The 20,741-nt window shown below is 53.8% G+C and overlaps 1 protein-coding gene across 3 annotated transcripts in view; it reads left to right on the top strand.

The window, feature by feature from the left end:
* Positions 1–17,814, top strand: part of ATP2B2 (ATPase plasma membrane Ca2+ transporting 2) — a 116,822-nt gene extending 99,008 nt beyond the window's left edge. The window contains exons 14-21 of one of the 3 annotated variants that reach the window (XM_042910839.1): positions 590–696; positions 1,163–1,354; positions 4,184–4,397; positions 6,111–6,322; positions 6,495–6,602; positions 8,436–8,618; positions 9,866–9,979; positions 16,813–17,814. In XM_042910839.1, the coding sequence (XP_042766773.1) occupies positions 590–696; positions 1,163–1,354; positions 4,184–4,397; positions 6,111–6,322; positions 6,495–6,602; positions 8,436–8,618; positions 9,866–9,979; positions 16,813–17,124 (1,442 nt within the window). In that variant the 3' untranslated portion in view covers positions 17,125–17,814. Of the gene's footprint in view, positions 1–589; positions 697–1,162; positions 1,355–4,183; positions 4,398–6,110; positions 6,323–6,494; positions 6,603–8,435; positions 8,619–9,865; positions 10,038–16,812 lie in introns of all 3 variants that reach the window. The other 2 variants (XM_042910843.1, XM_042910832.1) reach the window with 2 other exon arrangements.
* The last annotated feature ends 2,927 nt before the right edge of the window (positions 17,815–20,741 follow it).

Below are 20,741 nucleotides of genomic sequence, written 5' to 3'. Positions count from 1 at the left end.
CATCTTTCACCCACTCTTCTCCACTGGCCCCAGCTCAGTGACGGAGCCACGTGTCACCTATTTATTCTCTTTCTGAATATTTTATATTTTATTGAGGGTGAATGTCTGGAGAGAGGTCAAGGCCAGAATGGTGGGTCAGGGGTCATCAGCAAATGGCCCAGCCCAGGCCTCCTCAGTAAGTGAGTGACTGGATGGCCCAGGGAGAAGGTGGTAGGACCCCAGCCTCTGGAGAACAGAGGAGCTCCTGGAACACAGGCAGACGGGGAGATGTTCTGGCTGGAGTGGCCACCGAGCCAAGGGCTGCAGAGAGTGCAGAGTGTGCTGGAAAGGCAGTGAGGGCCCAGACCGCAGAGGGCCGCAAGCCCGCAGGGGGCTAAGGTGCCCGACATGCCCTGCAGGTGCTGGCAGCTGTGGGCAAGCCTGGAGCTGGGAAGAGCCAGGATGGGGGGCAGGGAGGGGCATGGCTGGGGCCAAAGAGGAAGCTGTGCCCAGCCCAGGGCCCTCCCAACAATCAGGCTGGTCCTGGCTGCCCTGGCCCCATGGAGCGTCTATCCCAGGGCCCAGATTACACTCCTGCCCCACCCCACAGGTATCATCGACAGCACACACACGGAGCAGCGACAGGTGGTGGCCGTGACAGGGGATGGCACCAACGACGGGCCTGCGCTCAAGAAGGCTGACGTGGGCTTCGCCATGGTAGGGGCAGCTCACAGCGGGCCCAGGGTGGTGCCTGGTAGGAGCTCATAGGCAGGGGGTGTGGGCAGCACGGCCTCCAGCTGACTGTGCGGGACCCCCAGTTCACACTCAGCTCACCCACCATGCACCTCATGTGCCCAGTGCTCTCAGGGCTGTCTGGCCCCCCCGCCACGGTCTTCCTGGAAGGGTAGAGGGAGGCTCCCTGCAATGGGTGTGGAGGGGGAGGCGTTGGTGGTGGGGATGGGCCAGGGAGAGGCTTCCTGAAGGCAGAGAGCTGGCCTCAGGGGGCTGGGTCTGTGAGAAGTACAGGCACACACACCCCACGTGGTCCCGGCCATGCAGTTGGGAGTATGCATGTGAGGGATGTTGTAGGACTGAGGATGTGTAGGGGAGGAGGATGGTGCTGCTTGAACTGCTCACCATCCCCCCAGCTGCCCCACCCAGGCTCCTGTCCGTGTCCCCACAGGGCATCGCAGGCACGGATGTGGCCAAGGAGGCCTCGGACATCATCCTGACGGATGACAACTTCAGCAGCATCGTCAAGGCAGTGATGTGGGGCCGCAACGTCTATGATAGCATCTCCAAATTCCTGCAATTCCAACTAACAGTCAACGTAGTGGCTGTGATTGTGGCCTTCACAGGCGCCTGCATCACGCAGGTGGGTCCTCCAGGGGGGCGGGCAGGGCGGGGCATGCCAAAGCCTGGGGGAGCCCCTGCCAAGGGCCAGGAGCTGCATCGCAGACCTCAGGTGCAGGCACCAGCCCGAGGAAATGAGGCTCAGCAAGGTCGGGGGCTGGCCCAAGGTCATCTGGCAAATGAGAGATGTCAAGCCTCACCCCCATGACGACCCAAGCCAGGCACAGGCCCGGTCCTTGCTCCAGGAGGCAGTAGAGATCATCCCTGAAGGAAGGCAGAGCCCCCAAAGGGCCAGAGGGAGGCAGGGCGGGGCAGGACCCAAGGGGTATCGGCAACCGGCTGGAGACAAGGAACCGGCAGGGTCCTGGGGGCCTCAGTTCTGGCAGGAGTGTGACGGGAGAGGCCTGTTTGCCTGGGGCCCTGAGGACAGGTGGGTGCTCTTGGTCATGGAGAGGCAGCTGTCCATCAGGATCACTATCTGGGTCAGGGGCAGCCCCATCCCCTGAGCTTCGGGGAAGCCAGCCAGCAGGCCTGCATGTCTACAGCCTCACTGTTTCCTCCCCCAGCCCCATGAGGTGGGAACTGTGATGATGCCCATTTTACAGAGGCAGAAACTGAGGCTCAGAGGATGGACCAGTCAGGAACCTGCCATTGTTCCCACAGCCTCCTTCCTTCCCCTAGGGACTGACCAGCCTGGCCTGGGGAGGAGAGGGCTGGTATTCGAAGGCCTTCTGCCAATCACATGGGCAGACAAGCTCCTGCCCACAGACAGGAGCCCCCAGAGGTCCGGAAGGTAGCACTGCCCTGAAGAGCTTGTGGCTTCAGGAATGCTGCTCCCCTCTGTTGCATTCTGAGCCCCTGGGGCTGCATGTGGCAGCACCCAGTACCCTATCCTGAGAATGTGAGCTGGGAGGTGGCTGGTGGGTCCCTTCTGCCCAAAGGGCCCTCTCCCGCTCTGTGGGCGAGAGACTCCCTCTAGTGGTGGCTTAGGGAACACTCCCGCAGCACAGCAGCTCCTGCAAGGCTTCTTGGAGACCCACTGACACCAGCTGGGGAAACAGGTTCAGGGTGGACTATCCGTTTGCCTGAGGTCTTAGACTAAGTTGGCAGCAGGGCCATGTAGGCCTTGGTGGAGATGTGGGGGGGGGCCCTGACCCTGAAGCACTTGTAAACAGAGAAGGCTAGTGAGCAGGAAGAAGCCACAGGGCCTGGGGAACTTGGCTGGGCCAGGGCAGAGGTGGGAGAGGTGGCTTGGAGGAAGGGCTATGATGAGTATCTAGGAGAAGTGAGTGAGTGTATGGGGTGCAGGCAGAGTGGGCCTTGGGGGATGCACTGAGAAATGACAGGGGCGTGACGAACAGCTCAGTTTAGGCTATTAGGTTTACAGAATCTGTGGGCTTCCTGAATGGAGGTGTTCCCCCAGTAGATGAGGCTCATACCAGAGGGGGAAGTCTGGGGTGGAGAGTGGGGAGAGGTGGGCACCAAAATGAAAGCCAGGGGGACAGGTGTGGAGGGGAGAGCAGGGCTGAAGAAGAGGCCATGGGAGACACGGATTTAAAAGGCAGGGAAAGGGGCACCTGGGTGGCTTGGTTGGTTAAGCATCCGACTTCAGCTCAGGTCGTGATCTCACAGCTCATGAGTTTGAGCCCCAAATTGGGGCTATCACGGAGAACCCTGCTTCAGATCCTCTGTCTCCCTTGCTCTCTGCCCCTCCCCTACCTGTGTGTGTGTGTGCACGTGCTCTCTCTCTCTCTCTCTCCCCTCTCTCTCTCTCTCTCAAAAATAAACAAATATTTAAAAAATAAGAAAATAAAAGGCAGGGGAAGAAGAGCCTGAAGGAGATGGAGAAGGAACACAGAGAGGAAGAGGAGGGCCAGACGAGTGGGGTCGGGCTCCAGGAGGAGGCAGTGGCCAAACCAGGAGATGAGGCTGCAAAATGTGTCTCTAGATTGGTGACAAGGAGACCTTGGCTGGTGACCTTGGAGAAGGGGATTTGGGGAGCACAGAGAGGCCAAAGTCTGGCTCCTAAAGACATGTCAGCCGGGTGTGCGAGGGAGGAGGGGACAGTCGATCGGCTCCTCCAGGCAGTGCACCCCGCGCAATATGATTGTGCACAGAGTGGTACCACTATAGGACCCCAGTCTCAGCCAGAGAGAGGCGTGCAAGCATCCACACCAGAATGTGGATGGCAGCAGCCTGTAAGTGACAAGACCACTGATGAGTTTTAGCTTCTTCTGTTATTCCTTACTTGCCCAAATGTTCCACCACCAAATGTGTTATTTCTGGAATCACAGAGGCACACAATAATTGCTTAAAGTGGGATGATGAGGTAAAAAGGAACTGGGTGGTAGTGAAGAGAGGACAGGGGTCATGGGCACTGGTTGTGGGATAGCAGAGACCAGAGCCATTGACAGCTGAGCGGAAAGCAGCAATGGGGAGGGCAGAGGGAGGGTGAGGACATGGGATTTGTGCCGGAGACGGGATCTTGGCCTTAGCCAGGAAAGATGTGTCCACAGGGAGTGAAGGGAAGGAAGGCAGATGGTGGGGGTGTAGGTAGGTTTCCCAGAAGGCAGAGAGCTGCTCACCATTGTGCCCAGAGGACTCTATTTTCTCTTTGGAAGAGAACACAGGTACGCAGGTCTAGGCTGTTCTCCGGGGAAGGGAAAGCCTATCAAACCTGCTGGGTGCCTGCTTAGGAGCCCAGCGGGCAGGCCAGCCTAGGGCAGACCCACTGGGCAGAGCTGACTCAAGATGCCACCAAGACGCTGCTGAGACCCATACCCGGCACTTCGTAGCGGCAGGTGGGGCTGACCTCCCCCGTGACAGCCTTCCCCACCACTGCCATCTCCAGGACTCCCCTCTGAAGGCCGTGCAGATGCTCTGGGTAAACCTCATCATGGACACGTTCGCCTCGCTGGCCCTGGCCACTGAGCCGCCCACCGAGACCCTGCTTCTGAGGAAGCCATACGGCCGTAACAAGCCCCTCATCTCTCGGACCATGATGAAGAACATCCTGGGCCATGCCGTCTACCAGCTCACCCTCATCTTCACCCTGCTTTTTGTTGGTGAGTCCCCCACCGGCCCACCTGGGACACGGTGGCCCAGACACAGCGTTCTGGATTCACATCTGCCTTCTCATTTGCCAGGGAGGTAACAGAGGCCCAGGGAGGTGAAGTTAGTTGCTCAAGGTCACAGAGCAATTCCTGGGCAGAGCCAGGCCCCGTCTCAGGTCTGGCCCACCCCAAAGCCAGGGCTTTGCCACTGATGACGGCTCCAGAAACTGAATACACACCGTGCAAGGCGGCACCCAAGTGCTGATTTATGCTCCTCTCACCTGCCCCATAGGAGCCCAGGGCTCTGGCCTCTCCTCTGACCCATCCCTGCACCTTATCCTCGCCCCTGAAGGCATCCTCACTGAGACTTCCCTGGGGAGGTGCCGCATGCCTGCCTAGCCACCAGCTATTTCCACAGCATTCTCATCTAGGCTGCTTCATTTAGGTTTTCCAGCCACTCAGTGGGGCCGGCACCTGTGCCACCACCATACATTATAGTGAGTGCCCTGAGGCACACAAAGGTGAGGTAACTTTGCCTGGGGGACGCAGCCCAACTCAGAAGCCTGGGTAAAGACCAGGCCTCGTTTCCTTGGGTGCTTCAGAGATGATGCGGGCCAAGCCTACCCCTGGGTCACAGAAAGGCCCAGAGTGGGGAAGGGGCTGGTCCACAGTCACACAGGGAGTGGGGGCCAGCTGGGAGTCCCCAGCCGGGGCAGGGCCCCTCCACGTGAGGAGCTGGGCTTTCCATGCCCATAATGAGCACTTACCTGCTAAGTCCAGGGCACAGGTGTGGGTAGTGCATGGACCCTACTCCTCAAGGGGAAGTCCTCTTGTGTAAATTTTGAAAGCAATGTGTTGGCAGGACTATCGTAAAGGTTATGTGTAGAGTCTTTGAAGAAGCCACATGAATGAAAAACTAGGAGAGAAGGTTGCCAGGTGGGGGAGGGGAGAAGAGGGCAGGTTCCCGGTCTAATTGCTGGCTTCCCCCACTTGAGCACCTACCCTCAGTGGTCTTGGATTCAGCTCAACACCTCACACTCTGAAAATTCCACAAGCTCTCCCAGCACCTGCTTACGCAGCTTTGCAAAGGGATATAGAATGACATCAGGCCTGCCACCTGTGGCTGTCCACACAGCAGCCGGGGGGGGGGGGGGGGGGGGTTGACTCTCCCCCATCACGTGACAGCTCAGGTACAAGAGAAGGAGGCCACATAGGCAGAGCCGGCCTGGCCTAGGAGTCCCAACCTCCAGGTAGCACTCGATGTTTCCTGTAAGAGCCCCAGGGGTCTCCAGAGGCCTCAGCAAGGGATACATTCAGTTACAAGAAGTAGCCCTTTCAGGGGAGCCCAAGGCCACAGGCTCCACCAGGGATTCCTGGTTCACGCCCAGTCCTCCCAGTCCCCGATGAGTTTGCCAGCTGGAGGTCACTTTCTATAAGCAGTGTTAGCTCACAACACAGCTGGCATTCCACCTTTATCAGATCTCCACAGAAAAGCGAAGTAAAGTTCACCCAAGGTCTTTCCCCCTAGAGAAGAAAGGGTTCTGTTATTCCTCCACTCACACTCAGGACCACGCAACAGCACAAGCCCACTCTGCCCCCTGATATCCAGAGCACCGCCTCTGACCTGCATGACCCACCTGGCTGTGTAGGAGAGGCCCCCACGCGGGGCCAGCGTCTTCCCCAGCCGTGGCCCTCAGCCCAGTTCCCTCCCTCTCGGCTTGGCAGGCGAGAAGATGTTCCAGATCGACAGTGGGAGGAACGCACCCCTGCACTCGCCACCCTCGGAGCACTACACCATCATCTTCAACACCTTCGTCATGATGCAGCTCTTCAACGAGATCAACGCCCGCAAGATCCATGGCGAGCGCAATGTCTTTGATGGCATCTTCCGGAACCCGATTTTCTGCACCATCGTGCTGGGCACCTTTGCCATCCAGGTAGCCAGGCCCCACCCTCACCTGGGCTGGGGTGGGCAATGGACAGGCGGGGCCCCTTGGCAGTGCCCTGAGAGCCCAGACCCCTGAGTTGGCCCCTGATGGCCTATCTCTCTCTCTCTCTCTCTCTCTCTCTCTTTCTCTCTCTGTCCCTGTGCTCCCCTTTGACCTCCAGATAGTGATCGTGCAGTTTGGGGGGAAGCCGTTCAGCTGCTCTCCGCTGCAGCTGGACCAGTGGATGTGGTGCATATTCATCGGGTTGGGAGAGCTCGTCTGGGGTCAGGTACGTTCTGGATGGGTTCTCAGCAGAGGGAGAGAAAGAGCACTGGACAGGGAATCCGGGAGCCCCAGGAATAAGTCCTGACTGCCCTGGGCTCGCTGTCTGGCCCTAGGCAAGGTCCTCCCCATCTCTGGACATGTGAGCGATGGGGTTTGGCCCCAGGTCCCAAATACTGGTCTTTGGGGTACCACCACTATAATTTTTGCTATAGATCTATATACCTCTGATCCTACTATTTGCTTGATGGTTTCCCTCAATCCAATCAGTTATTTTAATTGAAATTATTTCAAAAGGCAACTTTATGTTGTTAACAGGATTAGAAAATCGGCATCATCTGTCATACACAGAAGCTAACCAAAAAAATAATAATGCAATGAGAACTATGTTATTAAACTCTAACTAGATCCTGAAGCCAGCTTGTTGTCTAAAGGGGTCCAAGCAGAGACTCCTTCAGAGGGCTCCAAGGAAACAGAAGAGGGGTGAACGCTGCCTTGTCTCAGAGCTATTCAGTGCTGTGTCTGAGATCCTCCCCAGCTTTAGGGAACCATGGGCTGAATGCTCTGTGGGGGCCCTTCCAGCCGTGACCCAGAACATTCTCCCTACTTTTGCCCAAGTCCTAAGCATGTGTGCGTGTGTGCATGTGTACATGCATACACACACACGCTCACACACACGTGCACACACTCCTTCAGAGCACGTCTGCTTGCAGACAGACCAGGATGCAGTGCTTGGGAGAAGTACCTGGAACTGGATCTGGGCCAAGGGGGCCTTATTCCCAAGGTGCTCCGTCATCCAGGTACTGGGAGCCCCAGGTTGCCTGAGACATTGTTCTTGATTTCAAGCTGTTCCAGGCTGGAGTGGGAAGTTGCAGTAGCAGAAATTAGATAGAAGATAAAGAAGAAAATTTAGTTTCATCCAAAAAGGTCCTTCTTGCAACTTTGGAGCTTCTTTGGGAAGTTGATAAACTAGATTTGACTTTGCAATCCCATTCCTTGGGCACCCTCACAGCCAGGCCATCTTTATCCTCCTAGAGCCCACACCCTCAGGGAGCTCTTGGCTTCTGGGAGAGCAGGCTCCTGACGCCTGAGGATTATGCCGGTGGGCAATGCTGAAACCTCCAGAGAACCTGTGAGACTGAGTGTCCAGGCCAGCCTCTGTTTGTCCCTACAGGATAGGAAAGGGGCCTCTAATCTCTGTCACCTCAGCCTCCCCATAAGGTCTGTCTTTCAGGTCTCAGCCCCACGGACAAGCCCTTTGGAGGACGATTAAGGATAAAAGCATATCCCCTTCCCATATTGCCTTCCCTTTCTGGGAAGGCAACCATTCCAAGTCCTAGGACTGGCTGCCCCCAAGGTACCCGTGCCCTGGGCCCCTATTGCCCACACTCAGGTTCCACAGGACCAAATGATCAGGAGGAATGAGCCCAGGGACCTGAGGGCCAGCCATGAGCCAGGCTCATGCACAGCAACTTAGATACACCACCCTGCTTAATCCTCCAACTCTGAGAATTACCCCCAGCTTTACAGATGGGAAAGGCAGAGCTCAGAGACATTAAGTGACTTACCCAAGGTCATGTGGCCTGTAAGGCCTGGGGCATATTCAAAGTCACATCTGTCCAACTCCTGAAGGCCAAGATTTTCCTCTGAATGAGTGAGTGACTTAAAAAGCAAATCAATAAGCAATTATACAAGACGGAATTGAGGAACAGGTAGGATGAGTTAAGGAGCGAGCTGAGCATGAGTAGGTAAGTGGGGAGGAGAGGGGGGTGGGGTGGCAGGGCGGAAGGAGGCCACCTGTGGGACGACCCCCATCACCCTGCCGCTGGACCCCCTGCAGGTCATCGCCACCATCCCGACCAGCAGGCTCAAGTTCCTCAAGGAGGCGGGGAGGCTCACGCAGAAGGAGGAGATCCCAGAGGAGGAGCTGAATGAGGACGTGGAGGAGATAGACCACGCTGAGAGGGAGCTGCGGCGGGGCCAGATCCTGTGGTTCCGAGGCCTGAATCGGATCCAGACCCAGGTACGGGAGGCTCCCAGGGCGGGTGGGTGACGGAGACGGGCGTGCTCCATGCCACCCCACAGGCACTCAGAGACCGGACTCCGGCCCTGCTCTCCCATCTCACCAGCCGTGTTCCCTACACACACGCTCCCGTGGCTGCTGAAGAAGCTGCGGCCTCCCCAGGAATGTTCCGCCTCGCCCCGCAGACCAGCGAGGGGTCAGACTGGGGGTCACACCCACCATGGGTTTCGAGGGGGGATGCCCCAAAGCGGGGAGGGGGCCTGAGTGCTGAGGTGAGTGAGGGGCTCCGGTCGGGGTCGCGGGGCGGCCACCGGGAGGGGCAGTGCAAGGGTGGGCACCAGTCCATGTAAGGGCAGAGCCAACCCCACATTCTCCCGGGCCTGGGGGTCAGCCTGGGAGGTCCTGGCGTCTCTACACGTGCTTACATGTCCTCCACCTGGGCCTTCAGACACTGCCCTCCGCCAGGGTGTTGACGCCACTCTGGGAAGCAAAGTTTGGTCTTCCCCACACATACACAGACACACACGTGCACACCAAGGACACACAAGCCAAGCACACACGTGGGACGGATTCCTTCCCCAGGACGGAGACACGTGCCACAAATGTGTAGGCCCCACACACTCCTGCACAGCCCTCTGCCTAGGCTGGAGCTGTAGTTCACACTGTGCGTTCACAGCCCTGCGGGATGAGGGACACGGGGGACTAGGAAACTAAGAGAGGGTGGGTCCCTTGCCCCCCCATCACTCTGGGAAGTACTGCCCAGCCCCTACCTCGATCCGCCAGGCCTAGGCAACAAACAGAAGATCACCTGGGCTGCTTCACACCCCACAGGGCACCCCCAAACATCCTCTCATTGGCCTCCACAGCCCTGAGAGGTAGGTATGCCCCCCTAGTTTTAGGGGTGACCAAGGTTCAGGAGACAGCACTCTCTGAGAGCCGGGGTCGGGGTGGGACAGGTTTCAGACCAAGAGCCTCCTGACACAGCCTGGGTTCTCCCCCACGACAAGGACCCCAGCACACGGCCCCCTTGGCCAGCCCTCCCCGGGACTCTGGGGCCTACAGATGGGCCTGGAGCTGAGCAGACATCTTGCAGAGGCTTTGAGTGTGTCTGGTAGTCTTTGTTTGACTTTAAGTGACGTTGTCGTTGTCACCGTGGCTGCGGCTGTTCTCGTGGCGTTGCGCCTGTCAGTCGTGTAGCTGTGTGTCCGTTCTTCTCGCAACTTGTCTCGTTCTCTCCTCCGTTGCAGATTGAAGTAGTCAATACTTTCAAGAGCGGGGCCTCCTTTCAGGGGGCCCTGCGGAGACAGTCCTCCGTCACCAGCCAGAGCCAGGACGTAGCCAATCTCTCTAGCCCTAGTCGCGTGTCGTTGTCCAATGCTCTTTCCTCTCCGACCAGCCTTCCTCCTGCTGCAGCTGGGCGTGAGTGTGAATCCTTACTGCCTCGGGCGCCACCGACGCCAGTGCTGGGCGGGCAGGGGCCGGGGCACCAAGGACACGGGGGGCAGCCAGTCATGGCGAGGCCCAGGGGGCTGAGGGACCAGAGCCATAGAGAAGGGTCCCAGTTGGTCAGGAGAGCATTGCCAGTCATGGGGTGGCAGTCATTTGGTGGGCCAGGGTTGGCTGGGGTCAGGGTCAGGGATTTAACCACTCAGCTAAGGGGTCGTGAAGGTTGAAAGTGGCCAAAAAGGTCTGGGTCAGTCAAAGGATCAGCATCTGGAGGGGAGTTTCCCGTGATCAAATGTCCCAGCACCACAGGGTCACAGCAGCCAAGGGACAGCAGTCAGCGGGGAGGGCAAAGCGTCAGTCTAGGATCAGTCTAGAATCATACTCAGTCAGGAAAAGCCTAGCCCATGAGGGCAAAGTCAGAGTTGGCCAAGCAGTTAGAGTCTTATAGTCAGGTAGGTAGGGGGTTACCAGGGGTCAAGGCCCTGAGGGGTCACAGTCAAGTCACAGTGGGGTGCAGCCAAGAGAGGGGTCACTATAGGTCAGAGATCCTAGTCGGTGAGGGCTCCCAGGCCATCAAGGAGATCACAGCCTGGTAGTTCAGAACCTCTGCCTTCTCTCCTTGTACATCTGAGGACATCCACTGCTTTACACACACTTTTCCCTGCACACTGAGAGTCTGACCCCTTTCTAGAAAGGACAGAGCTCCTGACCCATTCAGCTTGACCTCAAGTACAAAACGGTGGGCCCAGGCTCACGTCTTGGCTGGGTGCCAGGAGGCCCTGAAGAACCTGGTCTAACCCGTGGCTTCTGGCCCTTCCTCATCTCAGGGATAGCAGGGTACTCTGACCTCCTCCATCTTCTCCCTCCTGCCAAGCTCACCTCCTCCTCTCAAGTGGAGACTTCTGACCTGGGTCTCTCATTTCTGGCCTGTCGAGATCTTTCTGAACCACCCCTCCCCCATGGCTTCAGGCCCCAGGGAGAATAAGAAGGGTCTATTTGCCACCTGCCTCCTTTACCTTGTCTCCAGTCAGCCTCTCCCAAACCATAAGGGAACCCCTGGTTCTCGTCTTCTCAGATTGCCACAGTGTGTCTGTTCTAGCCCAGCTTTTGACGAGGAACAGACTCTAGGCTTCATCTCTCCATATTTTGTAAAGTGCTTGTTCCCCCATCCAAACACAGTACACCCACCACACACATCCCCTTCCACTGGGTGGGAAAGGACTTGCATGCAGGGTGGGACCTGGGCCATCTGAGCCCTCTGGTGGGAGACACAAGCCACAGAGAGACTGCTGATGGCATATGCTCATGTCCCATGACTGTTCAATGGATGCAGCCCTGCCAGGTAGACAGGATAAGGGGGCGGGGGGGTGCGGAAAGGGGAACAAAAGCCCTTCCATGTTCACTCATTAGCACAAAATCCCAGCAATGGGGAGGTGAAGCCAAAGTGAAATGGAGAGCTATTTGAGCAGATGGTGTCCAAGTCGCATGTCTGTGACTATCACTAGGAAGTCACTGCCAGGCTTTCTCAGGGCAGGAAACACTTTGGTCCCCTCCTCCTCCCCTTTACAGCAGAGAGCCTCACCCAGCTGACCTACTCCTGCGTCCACATAGCTCTGGCCTTGCTCAGCACTCACTACCACCTTTCTTGAAGACCAATGACCAAGTGTTCTGGTCTAGGGGCACCTCGCTGGCTCAGTGGATAGAGCATATGACTCTTGATCTTGGTTCAAGTGTAGAGATCACTTAAAAAAAAAAAAAAAGTTCCTGTCTGGAGAGCCACTGGCTGAAAAATCCATTTCTTTTGGCTCCTGCCACCCCTCCTGGTGACTCCTGCAGCCCCCTGGCTGGGTCTGGCTGCCAGCCAGTTTGGCTTCTGAGTGCTCACTCAGCTGTTTGTCCATCCCGGGTTAGCCTCTTTCTTGAGGCATGGTGCTTCACCCTGGCCACAGCCAGAGACCACCTGGCATTTCTGGGTACCCATGCAGCCTTTGGAAGTCTTCCTGTGGCATAGCCCCTCACCTTAGCTCTTATAGTCTAGGGAAAGAGCTTGGTCATCTCAAACCTGGGTAATATCATTCTCACCTTTTCCTGTGCCTTTTATAAAACCATAAGGCCAGCCAAGGAACAATCAGCTCTCAACACTTCTTCAGAGAAACACCCATTTTTGCCCGCCTCTCCAAGGACCCAACAGGAATGGTCAAGCGTGACTCCCTCATCCAATTGCCATCTTGTCTCCTTAAGCATTTTGTATTCCTACCCTCTATTGGAGACTCCAGACTGTAATTCAGCATGCTTTATGGGAGCCTGACCATCCCCCCTAGCCAAGGGTACTGGTTCCAAAAGAGATCACGACCTCTGTGGTTTCAACACACACATTTTGGTCAATACAGTCACAATGTGAACTCTAAATAAATAGTCCCAGTTCCTCCTTCTCCTGAATAGTCGTTATAACAATGACATACCCTCTGGTCTCCAAGGACTCTGAGGGCCCTCTAGCTACTGGCCAGGGTCCCTTCAAAAGCCAAAGGCTTTCTTCCCACAGGGAGGTGTGAAGCCAGTAGCCACAGTTAAGAGAAGGGGTCCCAAATTGGGTGGGATGGAAAGGTAGGCTGCCTCCCACCTCCTCTGAGGAGGGTCTTCCTCCTGGGGATTCTCCAGCAGAGGAGGATAGCCATATGCATTCTGAGTTCAAAATACCTGGAGTCTGTATATTCTAGAAGGAGTCAAACCACTGTTTCCTGGGTTATCAAGAGTTAAGCACCAAGGCCAGGGACCCCTGTCCCTGGGATGGACTTCTGACTCATGACCTTGGGGTGAGGAGCCCCCCCACCACATCACACATCGCTCCCCAGGCACCACTGTGGGACAGAGGGTGCCAGGCAGACAGGTGCATGCAGACGTGACAGGCAGGTCAGGCTGGCATCCGGAATGTTTGTGTGGGAACTCTCGTCCGCTCTCGTGCTTTCCTCTTCTGACTCACTCAAAAATGAGAGGTTTTTTCCCCCAGAAACTTAAAGGCACACGCCTATAAGGCCTTATACTTGAGCCTCACTCAGCGTTTTCCAAAGCTGTTCCCATATTCTTCACTTCACATATGCCTCGCAAATGAATAGGAGGAAGGAGTTTCTTCAATATATCCATTTAACTGAGAAAGACACTGAGGCTCAGAGAAGTGGACTGACTTGACCAAGATCACCCAAGTGAGTGGCAAGAGGCCTGACTCCAAAGTCCCTCATTTTTCCCACCAGTGCACACCACTTTCCAGACAAGCGCATAGACCTGGAGCCTGCAGAGGTGGAATTTTCATTCCAGAACCAGTGCCCATGCCCATAGTCTCATACAGTGGAAAGGAGCCAATCCTCTGGGATTTAGAAGGCCAAGAAAGCTGTCTCTCTGCTTGAATTTCTACCAGCCTGGCAGGGACTGGGGAGAAGGGCACCTCCCCGCTGGTGATCCAGGACAAAATTAACATTCAGCTCTGACCCAGGGCCAAGCTACACTCATCTGCACCCATCTCAAACCACTTTTGTATTTAGCGAGTGTGTGGCAGGCTCCGTGTTGGTCAGTGAAGGTCCTACTCCTTCAAACCAACCAAGCCAAGAACTGCAGGGTCCTTACCCAGAACCGGCCACTTTCTGGCCACTACCAGAGTGGGCATCTTCTATTGCCACTTCCCCGTCACATTCCTGATTCTGAGGACTGCTAGGAGCAAGGAGTTTGCATCTCTTAAGGGGAGAAATGAAGAAGGAAAGAAAAGAAAACTGTATCTCTCATTAGCGTTTTGGTAACTGACTTAGTGCAATCTTGGGTTGGCGAGAAAATGGCTTGCTTCTGGGGTGGGGCCTAGACCTCTCCACTGTCTGAATATTCCATGTGTTTGTTTCCCTAGAGGGCTAGAGAACCCTGGATACAGAGTTCAGCAAGAGAGAGTGAAATTAAAAGAGGTTGTGAGTCTTTAACCTTGAGCCTGAAATGAATGTGAATCAATCCCAGACTCTTGGCTTCCCTGAAGCCGGGTAAACATTCGAGTATGTCGAACCCGTCCCAGCCCGGGGCCTACGCATTTCCTCAGAGCCCTCCAACACGGGCATGGGTGTCCTACTCCCTTTGTGCCGATGAAACCAAAATGTCTAAAATCCCACAGGCCCGGTCCTCACCCCTCTCCCCTCCCCCCATGCCCAAATGCGGCTCACGCCCAAAAATCTCACTTTAGGGTAGGCAGGGAAGGGAGGCGGAAGAGCTTTTTTTCTTCCCGTATTTTTTTTTTTTTTTTCCATTTCAGCCGCGGAGTGAACCGAAGTGGAGACTTGAGATGGCCGTGGTGGGGTGTCCCGAAAAGTCTTGTCCCCACAGTCTTGTCCAGAGCAGTTCATTCTCTCTGTTGTCTCCATGCCAGGGGGAGGGCAAGGGGCCTGCATCTCATTGTGTGTCGTCCCCTCTGCATTTTCAGTCACATGACAGGGTCCTGCCACCATCCCTCCTCCTCCACCAGGTGCCCCAGCCAGCATCTTATTGCAGTTCAGCCTCAGAACACACTGGGCACTAGGCTGGGCAGTTACAGTGATTATTATTCCCATTTTACAGATAAGAAAACTGAGGCCCACAACACCTTTTTCATTGTTTTCACTGAATCAAGGGTGTAGTGGCCTGCTCATCAGGAGATCAGAATATTTAATAATCTCTGCAGAGCCACGAATGGGGAATCCAGGGAGAAAGAATCCTCGGAGCAGTGAAATGCCTGTCAGAGGGCCAGCACTAATGCATGGCATCTGCAGGCACCTGCTACCTCTTATTTAAAGCATGATTCCAACAAGGAGGCTCCCATGCAGTCCCCAGCCCCAGCACATAAGAAGGAAAAGGGACAGAGATGCTTTTGAGAAAACAAGGAAAAATCAGAACTACTAATGATGGCTGACAACAAAAGAAACTTAACAAACAAAATCAAAACTGTGGGGTCTTACACAAGACTGAAAAGGATTCCTGACCAACTTGAAGTTAAACCCTTCTCTGTACACACTAAATAGATACACATATTATGTGCTTTAGAAACACTTCCCTCTGAAATAGTAAAATAGACCCTGAGCTATGACACTTAAAGCCACCAGCCACAGTCACCCAGAAAACTCACTTCCATGGCCCACGCTTTCCCCACCTGTGTCCCACCAGCAAGATACCCCTGGGTTCAGCTGAGAGTTCCACAGATCCTGGGACCGCAAGGGCCTCCCCACAAGGACCCCAGCGGTCCTCTGCCTCCCGCGGGTCTGTGGTGTGGAGGCAGCCACTGCTCTCAGCTCCACGGCCACCTCGGCTGAGGCTCTGCTCCTTGGAGACACTGAGGCTGCCTTGTATTCCCCTGCCACTGCCTCCACTCTGAGTTGGGGCTAAGAATAGAGGAGAAAGTACCTTTTTATCCCAAGTTCCATCTGCCCCTGGAGATGACAGGCATGGCTTCCCCCTCCCAAGAGTCTGGAGAAGGGACCCCTCTCTTCAACACAGGGATCCTGTTCCTCTGCACTCTGTGAGACAGGACAGGGGACGACCAGTGAGGCAATGTGGTCACTTGCCCATGGTCAAGGCACCAAAAGTGCCAGAGCCAGGACTCAGGCTCAAGTCTTCCTGACTCTGAGTCCAGTGCTCTTTCCACCAACCTGGAAGACTCAAGATCCAACCCCCTTTCGTGGTTCAGAGAACCATGGCTTCCAACGAAGTCACAGAAGGTGAAAGAACATGCTGTTTTGTGGCTCAGGTCCACACCCCCTAGAATCCCACCCAGGGCTGGGTTTGGCCATCTGATTCTGGCTTCCTTTTTTGGGGTTTTTGTGTTTTCAAAGCACAAGTAAATCAAATACCCCAGGAAATGAGGGACCCCAAAGCCAACTCCAATGACTGGCCAGGGCTTTGAGTCTATACTCGAGTGTTTACCTCCCAAATGCATGAAGGAAAGAAACGTTGGGTACAAAGACCTCCGTTCACATTGTCCAGGCTTCCAAGTGTAGCCGTGTGTCTGTCTGTGTGTGCTGTGTGGTTCCTGACCCCTCACTGTGGCATGCTCCTGCCCATGAATGTCATCAGTCTGCCGGCTCCTTCGTGCTTTCTGGCTGCCTCTGCTCTGCACCCCAGAAAGCCCTGAGTTGGCTTTGGTTTGCTTTGCTGCCTTTGGTTTGATGTTCCTGTTCTCTGGCCCTCGTGTGTCTTCTCCCATCCCGGCTCATCCAACTGTCTCCCCCTTTCTGTTCCTTTTCCGTTTGTGACGTTATCTGTTCCATGTTGTATGGTTTCTTAACTGTGTGTGGTTTTTTTGGAGATTAATTTTCTAAAAATAGCCTCTCCTCCTTCCTCCTTTATTCCCACCTGGTCCCGCACCCCTTCTGCATGGTTGAACTTCTGCTCTAAAGTTAACAAGGCTCAGTCTCTCACTAGGTCTGGGTGGCCGCCGGAGTGGACTATGCTTCCTTTAACCACTGTTTCCCACCATCTCTGTGATGGGGCTTGATTCCTCCTGTCCTCATGCTGTAGTTCTGACCAAAACCAAAGCAGTTTTTAAAACCTCTCGGATGCATATAACCTGAGCCCCTCTTCCATTCTTCCCCCTCCTCCCATGCTCATAACACCCAGCGACTGTGGATTCCAGCCGCCTGCTGTGCCCTGACCCCTCCCCCCAACCCCTCCTCCGAGCCCCCCCCCCCCAGCTTGGCTACTGGGCCCCCCACCCAGGGCAGTGCTTCTCACCCCTATGTTTCCCTTGCAGATTCGCGTCGTGAAGGCGTTCCGTAGCTCTCTCTATGAAGGTCTAGAAAAGCCTGAGTCTCGAACCTCCATCCATAATTTCATGGCTCACCCCGAATTCCGGATCGAAGATTCACAGCCCCACATCCCCCTCATTGACGACACCGACCTGGAAGAAGATGCCGCACTCAAGCAGAACTCGAGCCCGCCGTCATCGCTCAACAAGAACAACAGCGCCATCGACAGCGGGATCAATCTGACGACTGACACAAGCAAATCAGCTACCTCTTCAAGTCCAGGGAGCCCCATCCACAGCCTGGAGACGTCGCTTTAGCTGAGGACCCCGCCGCCACCCACCCCCGGGCCCCACCCATCCAGGCACCCAGCTCACCCAAGCAGCAACGAGCAACAACAGGAAACCAAATACTGGCGAGAAAACCAACATTTCCACCCAAAAGACCCTTTTTCTGGCTGCGATGCTGTTTGAACTCTTTTTCACTTTGAGGCAAGGGGCGGGATCTCCTTGGGGAGGGGGGGCTTGCGGGAGTGAGCGATTTTCCCAGAACAAGCCCTTCCCAGCTCCCGCCCGAACACGGACCAGCCATGCACCCGCCAGGCCACCACATCCCCTGCATGAATGTACTGTGCACTTCCAGTCCTCCCCTTGTTTGGTTTGGGGGGGGTCGGGGAGGGTTTTTTGTTTGTTTTCTTAGGCGGGAACTGACAACAGACTCTTTTCTGAGACTATTTATCCAATCGACTGGTCTGTGAGTTTTTGAAATGCTTGCGCAGCATGGTCTCAGTTGCATAGGTTAATTTAACAACTTTTTGAAACTGCAGAGCTTAACTCACCTAGTAAATTTGCACCAATGGAACCGAAGAACTTCATAGACACTCACAAGGTTATATCCATTTCTTTGTATCTATATCAACGTATACTTCTGCAAGACTGTATACGTCCATATAGATAGGTATACACACACACACACACACACACACACACACAGATATATAAAGTTTTTTTGCCGGCATGTTGCCTTGTTTCCGCTTAAATGCTCTATTTTAACTTATTTATGTCCTAAAACAAGAATGTAATTTGTTTACAAACCTGTAGATAACGTCTTTGGCTATTTGTACGGTTTAAGAACACTGGTGGCTGAGATGCTATAAAGACAGCTCAGCCCAACAGACACTTCCCTGGATTGCATCCTTGATGTTTTACAATAGCCATGCTCTGATTTTTGCCTGCTGTTTCCGTTCAATTATGTCACTACCGCGGGAGGCTCAGGCAGACGCCAAATGCTACTGAGTGTCCATCCGGAGTGGGTTAACACCGTGCTCGTGCTCCGTAGACACAGGGAGAGGAGGAGAGAAGGCTTCCTAGGTTTGCAGCACTAACGGCCGGCCCGGCCCGAGGAGGATGATGGGGTCCGCCAAGCTCTGGTTGAAGACTTTTCTCTCGATGAAACTCGCTTGAGTTTACTAAGAGCATTTCAAAAAAAAGGTTCTCTTTGGCACTGTCTGTACAGAGATTGAGGTAGTGTTGCAATATTATAAATGCTACTGTGTTGATTTTTTTTTTTTAGTAATTTAGAGGTTTATTTACTTATAAATTGCAGCATATAAGCTGTTGGCATACTGGATGAGGATCATTAAGGCCTGCTGCTTTTATTTTTATTTTTATTTTTGAAGAAGAGTAGCCTTTTTCTCTGCACTATTTAGATCCGAACGAACCTTATGATGTGTATATTGAGATGTATTCAGTGTGATTTTTAAACCAAATTGTCTTCCTGTAGTCGCAATATATACTGTAGCCTTTTGACAGCAAGTCTCGCTTTCCCAGACAGAAAGCCATTCTGAAACCCTACAGTATCACAGGTGAGAAAAGGTGGTTATTTTCCCCCCAAGACAATAACAGCACTAGTAATCCCACTTAATGAGAGCTTATTTAATTGTACGTCAGCCTCTTAACTGCTAAGCACTTTGTGGGTATCAGCTTTTTTCATAAAAGAACTTTTGTATTTAATACAAAGTTTGCTTTGAGACTTTTCAGCATACAATCTTTTTCCATAAACTTGTACAGTGCAAAAGACATTTTGAATACCATGATCGATGACGTCCCATGCTTCGAGGAAAACCAAACACTTTTCCACCTCGCTTGCAAAATTCATTCCTCATACTGACCTTTCCCACAGTTGCTCTGTGTCAGCTCGGCCCTTCCCTTCTCCAGGCCCAGAGAATTCTTCCACAAACAAGATGAGAGCCACTCGGGAAAAGAGCCATAGTCAGCTGGGAGGGCCTACGTCTGGGTGGCTGTGAAGAAACCTGAGGGTTTGGGATCCCAAGTCAGCCCATCCCACCTGGCAAAACCTTCCTGGAAGGAGGACCTTCCGTGTGCGAGAGCATCACCTGATTGTCGTGAAGGAATATCTCTGAATGTACCCAGCAGAGGAAACTGCATCCCCAAAGGGGTGACCAGCCCTCAGATATGCTTACTGGATTCCAATACAAACACCACAAAAAGCCAGCCCACTGCTCGCCTGCCGAGAAAGTAGAGACCCGCACATGTAAAACATGGAGCAGCCTTGGAACACGGTGTTTTTTTGTAGCTTCCTTTCTCAAGGTTTTCCATCTCCCCACCTTCTTTGTTCCAATCTTGTGTCCATGACCTCATTCCACGACACCAGGAAAGCTGTGCTTGCACACCCATGCTCCCTGTTTATTTGGAGCCAGGACACAGGGAAAAACAGGAGGGGTTTCTCTGAGTGGAGCCTAGCTTGGAGAACAGGGAGCAGCGGAAGTAACGGAGGACACCCGACATTAGCGTTGGTCTTTTCTTGTCAGGAATGATGGATGCTCACACAGACACACACACACACACACACACACACACAGAGGAAATGATTGGTTTGTCCAAACTCACTGTAGTACATAAAGCTTGCACTCTGCGTCCTATATCTAGCAGCATGGGGTACGTTTGGCAGTCCACCCCATTAGGGGGTAAATAATTTATGACCATTCATCTGTTTTTATGAATTTTTTTATCTAGACAATAACTGTAAATAAAGAACTCACCGTCTCTGTTCATTTAATACTATGCAATGGTTATGCTTCGATCGCTGACTCTTCTTACTGCCGCAGTGTGATTCTGAAATGTCTGTGGTTTTAAAAAAAAAGGGAAAAAAACAAAATCAAACAGAACACAGTAAATATATATTCTGTAATGTATATTTTTTTCTAGTTTGGGACTGCACCATCCACGTAGCTTCTTTTCTGTCCTCTGGACAAGGGCTCCAGGAGAAGGTAGCAGATTCATTCTGAAGTCTAAGTTCAGCAATTTGTCTCTCCCAAACAGATGAGAGAAGAGCGAGGGGCCCAGTGAGTGACCCCTGATGCTGGAGAATCACCCACTTTTGAAGGTGGGCAGGGAGGAAATGTCTCCTCCCTGCCACACAAGCAGCACTTTCCCTAACTCAGAAGCAGCTTCGATTGCTCCCACCACCTCACCTCACCCTGGCCCCTTCCTCCTTTGTCCCAACTGGAGCACAGAGTTGACAAGAGGGAGGGTGCCCTGCTTTTGAGACCAGACCAGTGGCAACAATGGTACTGGGCCGAGGACTCTGGACCTGTCTCAGCCTGGGTGGCTTACCCCTGGAGTAGCCACTCTTCACAGCCATGTTGAAATGCCCCCCCCACCCCCACCCCGTACCACCTACTGATGGTGTATATAGATGTGGGCCTATTTCTGGAATTTCTCTTCTGTTCCCTTATCTGGGTGTCTCATCTGGCACCAGCCATACAGTTTTACTTACTGTCGCTTTATATGTTTAATCATGTGATAGGATAAATACCCTTCTCTCTCTCTTTTTTAAAACAAAACTTGCTGGTTACTGTCTCACAGCTGTTCTTTTAAGTAAACTTTAAAATGTTGCCAAGTCTTCTTCCAGCCCC

The sequence above is a fragment of the Panthera leo genome, chromosome A2 (genome assembly GCF_018350215.1).
Source record: "Panthera leo isolate Ple1 chromosome A2, P.leo_Ple1_pat1.1, whole genome shotgun sequence".
NCBI classification, from domain to species: Eukaryota; Metazoa; Chordata; class Mammalia; order Carnivora; family Felidae; genus Panthera; species Panthera leo.
This window is presented reverse-complemented; position numbering and strand designations above follow the sequence as displayed.